Genomic DNA, 11,296 nt, shown 5'->3' with positions numbered 1-11,296 from the left:
GAAACTGGGATTCTTTTTCCATCACAAATCTTGTTTTTCTTTTTTTACCACAACAAAGTTGGTTGCTACCACTTTCCTCCCTGTACTTGATTACAGTGATCTCTTATAGATGAATGCCCCAGCAAACTGTCTGCGTTCTCTAGACACTGTATATCATGGTGCCTTAAGGTTTGTCACTGATTGTAAAGCCCTCACTCACCACTGCATCTTATATGCTCGAGTTGAGTGGCCATCGCTGGCAGCACGACGCCTTATACACTGGCATATTTTTATTTATAAAGCTATCTTGGGTCTGCTCCCCCACTATTTATGCAACTACATCTCTAAATCCCAGAGCAATTACTGCTTACGTTCCAATGAGTTTTATTTATTAATTATACCCAAAGTTCATTCTGAATTTGGTAAGCACTGTTTTAAGTTCACTGTACCTGCTGCTTGGAACGCATTGCAAAAAAACTTTAAAGTTGAAGGAGCTTATCAACCTCGAAACTTTTAAGACTCGTGTGAGGGAAATTGGAGGGGCTTCATACTGCACTTGTTCTTGTTTTGGTATAAATCCGGAGTTTTAGTCCTGTTGCTTTATCTTTTAATGTCTTTTATCTGTTTTATTTATGTTGAAACTTTGTCTATGGTGCTATCCTGGCCAGGCTTCCCTTGGAAAAGAGATCATTGTATCTCAACGGGACCGACCTGGTAAAATAAAGACTAATAAATAAAAATAAAAGAACTGCATTAACCATTTCTGGGCGAATGAAAATAAATAAACTGACACTGCCATCACATTACTTAACATAATGTGATGCACAATCATGTTTTCACAAAAAGTCAAGTAAACTAAATGAGATAGAAAACGAAAAAAGTATTTTATTATGACATAACTTTCAAATGTAAGCCAACACCTAGAGAAAAGGTCAAAGAGGGAAGCATCACACTGTACATGGTCTGGATATGAGATGTGGAAACCTGTAAAACAACAAGGGAACAATCAATAGGGTTAAGTTACCACACAGTCAGCACAGCATGATCTCCATTTACAGAAGGTAAAGAACATTGACACATTTAATACATTAGAAATCACTCTGAACAATACTGTTTAAACAAAAAATCATGAACACATAAATAAAAGTTTGATACAAAATCCACTACAGTTGATTCTTAAAGACTTGTGACAAAGATATGTGGAGCATGACATTTTACAGTTGAATAAAAAGTGCTTTATGTTTGACAAACTATCATTAATTGTTTTACTTTCTGGACTGCAACTCTTTATTTATTAGCCTATACTGCTCCATTGTATCTGGGGATTTCTCCTTTATTCAGTACTATTAACTACAAGGAGGCCAACACCATTACATATTAGACTGTAGTAGTAAAAGTAATAGTAATATTATGGCTAACCATACACATTGTCTTACTTGAAGGACAGCCCTGCTGCCTTACATTATCCATAATGGAGCCGTAAAGCTTCCAAGAAAATAAATAAGGTTATGCATGGTGTTGGGCCCTTTCGATCCATGGTTAGTTGTTAACCAGGTTGTACTGGAAGTGAATTCATTGGCTAGTCCATTAACAGAACATTTATGAATTTGTTTTTGTCAACTAATACAGACTAGGGCTGTTTATCGGCAATAATCTCGCGGTACGATAAGGATCAGGATTTACGAGGTATCAGGGGTTACGATTCAATGTAGCGATACTGTCATGCAAAGTTCACGATACACAAAAAAGCCCCAGATCAGAGGCAAGTCTACGTTGGCTTGATGCTGGCAAATCTACGTTCAAGCGCTATGTGTGAACTGTTGGAAGATGTGAGCGCCCTGACAAAAACTAGTTTGAAGACCTCATCAGGGATTCCCAGGATTCCTCTCGGTGAAAGATCTTTTAAAAGAAAGATCCCTGAAACTGCAGCGTTTCACTTTAGGAATCACATTGAGCTCCATCTTAACCGGTAATAGGCATGTATCATTGTGTTTGACATTTCACAGAATACATTATTTTCTGATTGATTAAGCAGGTTAATAAACAAATTGTAGTTGTAGTGTGTATGCATGGAACAGTTATCCTACATGAGTGGATGCAAGAATCCCAACCTTTTGGCAACTTGTGCAAACTAGTGTAAATAAAAACCCAATTTGAGCCAGCGCCTGTATACTGATCAGCTGTGGGTTTAATTTTTAAACAGATACATGGTTAGCAGCACTGATGCACTTGGCTTTAGCCACATCACTTGTACCCCTCCAGAATCAGGAAACGGGCTGGAAAGATCAGTGCAGACCCTTATCGGTTTGTCTGTGCACTTTATTTTATATTCTATTGTACATTTTATGTTTTTATTTCTTGCACTGTGTTGATTGCATTTGCTGTTGTTTGTCTAATGACAACCACCCGCCAAGACAAATTCATCGTATGTGTAACATACCTGGCAAATAAATGGTTCTGATTCTGATTCACACCCTGGAAACAAGCTGTTCCAACTCCTCCCCTCTGGTAGGCGCTACAGAGCACTGTACGCCAAAACCACCACACAGGAACAGCTTCTTTACACTGGCGGTCACTCTGATGGACAATTAACTAGACACCTCCATCTGCACCATTACAACCGTTCTGCACTAAATATCCCAAATGAATTGTCCATTGTTATTTTGTTAATATATATTATTCGATGTATATTTATATTGTACATAGTAGTTGAATGTTAATATTGATGCCTAGTTTCTGTGTTCTACTCTGTTGTCTTTAATGTCTTTTTTATATTTATCTTGTTTATTTGTATATAATATGTACAACCAATGTGTAACCGGAGTCAAATGACATGTATGTGTACATACACATGGCAAATACGGCTGATTCTGATCCACCATTCCTTACATTCAATCACTGTTGCAGGCCACAGCAGTTGCTGCTGGGAACCTGGTCGTCCTTCTTCAGCACAGTGGGCCTCACCACGTCCACATCACGGTGCAGATGGTTCAGTAAGCCAGTGAGGATGCTGGGGGCTCCGTAGAAATCGACCAGAAAGTAAGCCCCTCGGCTGTGCCTCTGGTTGTGTTTGGTTATCCTGTATGGCAGCAGTCTCTCCCCCAGGTTCTCCAGGTCCCTCACTACCGCGCCCCGCTCCATCAAGGTCTCCACCGTCCGCCGGAGAGCAGCCGATGTCCCCGGCCGCTGCATCGCCTTCAGGATCAGGGCCAGCTCGTAGCGAGGCATGGCTTCCGCGTTGAAAATCCTTGATTCACACTTTTAATTCAGCTGGAAATGGGTCGGTGTCATTGCCAGAGTACTCGGCTTAAGGCAACCATGTTATGACACGAGGGGGACAGTAAAGGTCCTTGGTGATGACGTATAAAGTCTGCGTCTATGTTGATAACAAAATTACGAATACAATGTGGAAAATGCGATATAAAAAATGTGGTGCTACTAGTAAACTGCCAATAAACGAATATATTTTCATTTAAAACGTTAAAAAAATCATAGGAGGAAATTGATATCGAGAAATGAGGTGTGACGAAACTTCCTGGTGACACCGGATATACACATGTTTAAAACCCAGAGCTGTAACTTGTATAAAGGCGTCACATTATTTTAAAGATAAAATAGTCAGGGAACTGTAGATGAAATTAAAGTATTTAGTCCAAACCATGGATGTATGAAAACGATTTTAAAACAGGTTAAAATGCCTCAAACTCAAACATTCAAAAACCAAAGTCGTGTAAACGGGATGGAGCACGTGCTACGTCATCACTAGGCGCCTGCGCACATGCTCACATGTTCCGCTCACTTCCTTTCCTTCCAGGAGCGTGTTGAAGATGGCGGAGCAGAACTCGAAGCCGAGTGATCTTTACAAATGCGTATATTCGTTTCTGCTGGAGAACAAGTTCACGAAGGCGGCCCAGCAGTTTATAAAACAGACAAAAGTGGTAAGCGGCTCCCCGCGTGTGGTTGACGGTCCGTCTGTGGCTTTGGCGTGAAGTCGTTTCACGAGGAGTAAAAGTACAACGTTAGCCGCCGGTTAAGTTGGCACGTGTCACGGCGCACACGCACGCACACGTTGTTTCATCTCCCACTTTGTTTAGTTGCAAAAAATTAACCGTGGCATCTTTTAAACTGTAAACGGGAACCATACAGTGGGTGGTTTGCATTGTGTGAGCATGCAACTGATTGTTACATTCTGTGCACGTTAAAACTCCTGGAATTGTGTGGCTGAGTTGGTGCTTCACGTGTTTCTCTACAGACTCAACAAGATCAAAATGACGAGAGCCTCGTCAACATCTACGACTTCTGGGTGAAGTGAGTATTTTTTTGTCTTTTTCCTTCTTAATGCAATGCTAAAGTCTATTTAGTTTATACGATTATCAATATAGTTTGAAAATGTGGCCTAGCAGCTCAGATGCTTTCACGTCTCACCAGATCTGTGTCTCTCGTAATCCCTCCAAAGCACAAATCTACCTTAAAGCATACTGTCAATATGTGCAAACATAGGCAACGTTTTCCCTGGAAGATTAGTGCTTAAAACAGGTGACATTAGCAGGACACTTAAATGATCTGCAAATCCTTGAATTTGTGATTAACTCTGTTTACAATTGTTAAGTAGAAAGTATCCTAATATATAATTAAAAGCATGTTTAATAGCTAATTTAATATCTGACGTATGGAAGACACCATTTGGCATTTGGTTAACACTAGTACATGTATGGTGATGCCAGCCATTATACATTTTCCCTGTATTTATAAATTAATGTATAGAATCCACACTGCTGCTCTCCCAGTATTCATGGATTTATTTGCTCCCGGAGAAGTTGCTTCCGGCTTTGTCTCGAGTGGACATCAATACACTCTTTCGCTCTTCTGTTCTGTTGTTGAAGAGAAACCTTTGCAAAAATAAACTGTAAGCTTTAATATAAAAACGGGTCTTCCCAGATCGCCTGAAGCCAAGAAACGAAAGGCTCCTCCTAACGAGGGTGAAGCTACAAACGGCCCGTCAGCCAAGAAAGCAAAAAATAGCACGGAGACTTCCAGCAGCGAAGAGTCAAGCAGCGAGGATGAAAAGGTCGTTGCCAAACCAACAAAGGCAGCCCCTGCAGGTAATGTCAATATTTTGGATATCGAGAACTGATGCATCCGGTTGGATTCTGTCAGTAATGTGCCATTCTGAAATCTTATATCAGATTACAGTTCTGTTTGTTTTAGCAGCCAAAGCTGTGCCTGCTAAAGCAGCAGCAGCAGCAGCTAGTAAAGCTGCTTCCAGCAGCAGTGAAGACTCCAGTGACTCTGAAGAGGAGACGGCTCCTGCAAAGGCTCCTGCAAAGGCTCCTGCAAAGGCTCCTGCAAAGACGCCTGCAAAGGTGAGAGGAAGCATCCATCTTAAAGAGTCATCCCCGACCTAGTCGGGGGTGCAAAGGTGTGCTTGTGCATTTATGCTATAAATCTGACTTTTGTTTCTCCAAAAAGGTTCCTGTGACGTCGCCTGCAGCATTAAGAAAGAAAGACAGCAGCTCTAGCAGTGAAGAGTCTGATTCTGAGGACGAGCAGCCCGCCAAAGCCCCGACACCGAGTGAGTATAGAGCCAGAAGTCATTAATATTGTATCATGCAAATGCCTTGAATTGTGAACTAAAATTGAGCTGATGATGATTTGTGTTTATCTAATTTGCCTCTGATTATTAGAACCTAAGGCTGGTGCCGTCACAGCACCCAAACCAACTGCTCCTGCTAAAGTTGCAGCTCAGAAAAAGCAGGAAAGCAGCAGTGAAGATAGTTCCTCAGATTCTGAAGATGAAAAACCAGCCAAGGTATGCAAACATATATTCTGGCCATATCTGAATATCACTACATGTTCTTAATAATTTTGATTCCAGAGGTTAGAAAGATGTAGAGCAACCTCAATCAAACGGCAATTGTACGAGGTAAATATATATCGACACTATGCTTACGCCACCTGTCCTGATAGGCTCCAGCCAAACCTGCCCCGGTAAAGGCTGCTGCTGCATCAAGCAGTGAAGACTCTTCATCTGAAGACGAGGCTCCGCCCATCAAAAGAGCTAAAGCAGGTATGTTTTTAATGCCTTTACTTTATACCATTATATCCTTAATGGCATCCACACACAATGTGTAGGAGCCAAAAGGGGCAAGCTACATTTCTTATTGAGTTAAAGTATCATGTTGGATTGTTGCAGCGGCATATCCTTTATTTTTGTAGCTGTAGTTTAACACGCACACACGTTGACCTTCTGTTCAACCACCTGCTTCATCTACCAGACTATCGCTGGACAACACACTAAGTAATCTGAATGGACATCATTTTAGTGAAATCTTGTTGAGCTAGTTTTTTGGTGATAGAAATATGGCTAAATGAAGATGGAAGCCATACCGCAATGTAATACCTCAAAAATGTTTAGTTATAAAGGATGAGTGGTGCCGTGAATATTAGTGAACATCAGGTGAGTGCCTAAAATATTGTACAGAGACTCTGAGGTCTATGTTGTGACAGTTTCCTTTGCCTTGGTAGGCGCATACAGTGCAGTCCCACCTCCTGCTTCGGTCCAGGCGGCACCAGCAGCCAGCAAGGCCAAGGACAGCGACTCCTCAGACAGTAGTGACGAGGAAGAAGAGAAAAAAGTAGTTGGTAAGAGGGGCCCACCTTTTCCAACTTTGAAGTATCTGTGTTTTTAATGCCAAGTCTAACAGCATTGTAATCTTTAGCAAAACCTGCACTGGCAAAAACCACGGCTTCCAAATCTGCGGCGCCCAAACCCGCTGCAAAGAAGCAGTCCAGCTCTGAGAGCTCGGGTAATAATCAGATCATCTGCACACACAAAATCCCTGCCGTCATTCGGTGACAAACACGTGACCAATGTTTTTCCTCATGCCTGGGTTTTTTCCAGATTCAAGCTCGGATGAAAAGGTGGTAAAGAAGCCTGCAGCTAAACCTGCAGCTAAACCTGCAGCGGCCAAGACTACCCCAGCAAAGAAAGACGAGTCCTCAAGCTCAGGTAATAGACACCAGATTTTGAGCATGTGAGAGGCTCTGAAAGTGTAATAGCTTTAATTTGGTGTAATTTATGTTAATCACTTTGCCTGTTTTAACATTTTGTCAAGACTAGTTTTCATTATTAAAGTCCAGCATGAGTTATGAAATGATTTCCATTTTACCATTGCTTTGTTTCATACACTCCAGTTGCCAGATTAGTAGCTTTACCCAGTTAAAACTAATGCAGTCTAATTACAACAGTCCCATAATACATTCTACCTTCATCAGGGATATGCGATTCAGCTTTTGTTGAAACTGTTTGACACTGTGAAATTATTTGTTACAGAGCTGTTTTACAGTAATCATTTTAGCTGGGTGTACCAATAAACTGGCAATTTAGTGTACATTACTGTATATTTACATAATTTTAATATTCGGTCTATTCAGGAAGCAGTTCTGAAGATGAGGTTCCAGCCAAACCTGCCACTAAATCTGCAGCCACACCGACGCCTGCTGCTCCGAAACCCCCAACAAAGGAAGCTGAGAGCAGCTCTGATTCAGACGACTCCTCTGAGGATGAACCGGTGAAAGTCAAGCCAGCAGCTAAGCCAGTATCAAAACCATCTACTCCTACATCAAAGCTTGCTGCAGCAGCAGAGAGTAGCTCAGACTCTGACTCTTCTGAAGATGAAGAACCAGCAGTCAAGGCTAAGCCTGCACCCGCTAAACCAGCTACTCCTGCAGCAGAGAGCAGCTCAGACTCTGACTCCTCTTCTGAAGATGAAGCAGCAGTCAAGGTTAAGCCTGCAGCAGTCAAGGCTAAGCCTGCACCAGCTAAACCAGCTACTCCTGCAGCAGAAAGCAGCTCAGACTCTGACTCTTCTTCTGAAGATGAAGCAGCAGTCAAGGCTAAGCCTGCAGCAGCTAAACCAGCTACTCCTGCAGCAAAGCCTGCTGCTGCAGCAGAGAGCAGCTCAGACTCTGACTCTTCTGAAGATGAAGAACCAGCAGTCAAGGCTAAACCTGCTGCAGTAAAGCCTGCTACACCTAAGCCTGCAGCAAAGCCTGCTACACAAAAGCCTGCATCAGAAGAAAGCAGCTCTGACTCATCTTCTGAAGACGAGGAACCAGCAGTCAAGGCTAAGCCTGCAGCAGCTAAACCAGCTACTCCTGCAGCAAAGCCTGCTGCTGCAGCAGAGAGCAGCTCTGACTCTGACTCTTCTGAAGATGAAGAACCAGCAGTCAAGGCTAAACCTGCTGCAGCAAAGCCAGTTACACCTAAGCCTGCAGCAGAAGAAAGCAGCTCTGACTCGTCCTCTGAAGACGAGGAACCAGCAGTCAAGGCTAAACCTGCTGCAGCAAAGCCTGCTACACCTAAGCCTGCAACAAAGCATGCTACCCCAAAGCCTGCTACACCTAAGCCTGCAGCAGAAGAAAGCAGCTCTGACTCTTCTTCTGAAGACGAAGAACCAGCAGTCAAGGCTAAACCTGCTGCAGCAAAGCCGGCTACACCTAAGCCTGCAGCAAAGCCTGCTAAACCTAAGTCTGCAGCAAAAGAAAGCAGCTCTGACTCGTCTTCTGAAGACGAGGAACCAGCAGTCAAGGCTAAACCTGCTGCAGCAAAGCCAGTTATACCTAAGTCTGCAGCAGCAGAAAGCAGCTCAGACTCTTCTTCTGAAGATGAAGCAGCAGTCAAGGCTAAACCTGCAGCAGTCAAGGCTAAACCTGCAGCAGCTAAGCCTGCTACTCCTGCAGCAAAGCCTGCTGCAGCAGAGAGCAGCTCTGACTCCTCTTCTGAAGATGAAGCAGCAGTCAAGGCTAAGCCTGCTACACCTAAACCTGCAGCAAAGCCTGCAGCAGCAGAAAGCAGTTCAGACTCCTCTTCTGAAGATGAAGCAGTCAAGGCTAAGCCTGCTACTCCTGCAGCAAAGCCTGCTGCAGCAGCAGAGAGCAGCTCAGACTCTGAGAATGAGGCAGCCAAACCGGCAGTCAAGAAACAAACTCCGGCAGCAGCGGCCCCTGCTGGCACGCCCAAAGCCACAAAGGCAGCTGCAGCTCCAACAAAGAAGGCTGAGGATAGCAGCTCGGACAGCTCTGATTCAGAGACGGAGACCAAGGCCACCCCTGCTAAGCCTGCACTCACCAATGGAAAGACGGCAACACCCAAGGCGGCAACGCCAAAGACCCCAGTAAAGCCAGCCGAGTCCTCATCCAGTGACAGCAGCTCTGATGAGGAAGAGGCAGCTAGTAAAAGTACTGTAAAACCCGCTACACCTGCTGCAACACCCAAGACGACCCCTGCTTCTAAACCTCAGGAGAGCAGCAGCTCCTCAGACAGTTCATCAGATGAAGAGGAAGCACCAACAAAGGCAGCCACAGCACCCACCACCCCTGTGACAAATAGTGAGTCCCGAACAAATAATGATGTGGACACTTTGATACCTTTTGATTTCTGTTAACGGCACTCTGGATCCCTCAAATAGCCATTCCTAAAAAATGTTGCACAATTTCATGCAACACTTACATTGTTGACTGATTCACAAATATCCTCCACTTATATGAGCAGCACAAGTAATTTTTTTCCCTCTGATGTATGCAGGTACCAATGGAAAGAGAAAAAAAGATGACTCAACAGAAAGTGAAGAGGAAGAGACGGAAGTCAAGACACCGAAAACCAAGAAAATAACCACCACACCACAAACGTTTCCTAAAGCCAACAAGGTAAATAGTCTGCTATACTGGAACTTCGTCTTAGCCTGAGTTTCCTGAAGGGGAGGAGCCATAATTTGATAGAAATTACTTGTCTTTCAGACCTCCAACCTGCCATTCCGTAGAATAAGAGAAGAAGACGTAGAAGTGGATCCCCGTCTGCAAGACAACTCTTTTGATGCAAAGGTAAGCTCAGTTACTGCTGTGAGCATTCTTACAAGCCATTAATGATCCTAGTGTTCTAATAATTTACTCTCAAACATGTTAATTTTGTCTCTGCTATTCCAGGCTGGATCCAGAGGGGACTGGGGCCAGAGAGCCAACGACACGCTCAGGTTCACAAAAGGCAAGTCATTCCGCCAAGAAAAGACAAAGAAGAAGAGGGGAAGCTACTGCGGCGGAGCCATCTCCCAGTCAGTCAACTCTATTAAGTTTGACAGTGATTAAGGACAATCTGGTCCCGCCCACCTGAACGTTACCGTACCTGTGATCAGGACTATCCGTTGTCTGCGTTCTCCCCCTGTAAACGGTCCTCTATCATCACTATCCAGCAGCAGCACACTGACAGGGATGTGATCTGCTGAGCTGGCATTTAAATTCCGTTTGCTGCCTGTAGTTCATTATGGATGCCGTTGGTTTGTTTCTCTGATCATCAGCAACGGTTAGTGGAGCTTTGGCAGCAAGAGAGAGGTGTCCCCAACTGATTTAAAACTGTACTGCTAAAGGTTGACGTGCATGTGACATTACCACTTATAGCCACTAGGTGGCTGCAGGCCACCTGTTAATGGAAAATAACTCGGATGTATGTTGAGCCCTTTTTGTTTTGGGCTTTTATGACTTTGTTAACCTGTACGTTTTTCTCATTTGTCTACGTATGAATGACAGCCATGCGTCCCACCGGGTTCTTTATAATAGTGTGTTAGGAAAAGGCTGGTAAGGACTTTTAATGGATTACATGGGTTCGATCAGTTTGTTTGGTTTGTCAACTTTTATTTGGCCACATTTGAGTGGAGGGCTCTGTGCTGTTTTTCTTTTTACATTACACAAACATTTGGAGTAGAACTGAGTTTTATACTGTGTATTTATTTAGTTGTATTCCATTTAAATGTGTAAGTCTTTTCCATCCTATTCTCAAGCCATTTTACTTTGAAATCATCATTTCTTCTGATACGATACTTTTGTTAAACCTTCCCTAATCTGTTCATCCGTGGTATCAAATTTATTATTCGCCAACGTAACAGAGCCATGTATGTGTGTGTTGCAATTATTTGAATTTCCCGTATGAATGTTTGTTCATTAAATTTTTATTCATTCTTGTAGCTGTAATTAAAATCTAAATGCTTAAATGTTTTTTTTTTTTATACTTCAAATAATACTGATGTCAATATGTCCTGTTTCTTGCTGTGTTTTACCTATGTAGAAATGGGGATGGTGGTGATGTAGCAAAGTTTTTTTTATTTATTAAAGGATTATAAGGAAATTAAATATTTCTCTGGGGGGAAGCAGAGTGGACAATAGAAAAGCCCTCCCTAAACTTTCATCGATGCCACTAGGTGGCAGTCGGGTAGCGCGAGAGCTAATAAGCTGTCAATTCACCGAACTGACAGCTGATTACTTGCCA

At 43.1% G+C, this 11,296-nt stretch overlaps 2 protein-coding genes across 2 annotated transcripts; one reads left to right on the top strand and one right to left on the bottom strand.

Moving 5' to 3' along the window:
* Positions 1–839: 839 nt before the first annotated feature.
* mrps6 (mitochondrial ribosomal protein S6) lies at positions 840–3,298 on the bottom strand. The gene is made up of 2 exons (XM_079229629.1): positions 2,869–3,298; positions 840–963 (listed from the first exon to the last, which is right to left on the bottom strand). The coding sequence occupies exon 1, from the start codon at positions 3,205–3,207 to the stop codon at positions 2,875–2,877; it is 333 nt and encodes a 110-aa protein (XP_079085755.1). The 5' UTR covers positions 3,208–3,298; the 3' UTR covers positions 840–963; positions 2,869–2,874.
* A 508-nt stretch (positions 3,299–3,806) lies between these two features.
* On the top strand, positions 3,807–11,002 carry nolc1 (nucleolar and coiled-body phosphoprotein 1; the record flags this gene model as incomplete). The annotated part of the gene is made up of 14 exons (XM_079229556.1): positions 3,807–3,917; positions 4,232–4,287; positions 4,918–5,081; positions 5,188–5,342; positions 5,449–5,551; positions 5,664–5,788; positions 5,947–6,046; positions 6,505–6,621; positions 6,699–6,785; positions 6,881–6,988; positions 7,414–9,369; positions 9,566–9,687; positions 9,760–9,861; positions 9,964–11,002. 14 exons carry the CDS (start codon positions 3,807–3,809, stop codon positions 10,120–10,122), a joined length of 3,465 nt encoding a protein of 1,154 aa, XP_079085682.1. The 3' UTR covers positions 10,123–11,002.
* Positions 11,003–11,296: the final 294 nt, after the last annotated feature.

The sequence above is a fragment of the Taurulus bubalis genome, assembly GCF_910589615.1.
Source record: "Taurulus bubalis genome assembly, chromosome: 14".
NCBI classification, from domain to species: domain Eukaryota; kingdom Metazoa; phylum Chordata; class Actinopteri; order Perciformes; family Cottidae; genus Taurulus; species Taurulus bubalis.
The sequence above is the reverse complement of the archived record's forward strand: the minus strand, read 5'-3'. Positions and strand labels throughout refer to the sequence as shown.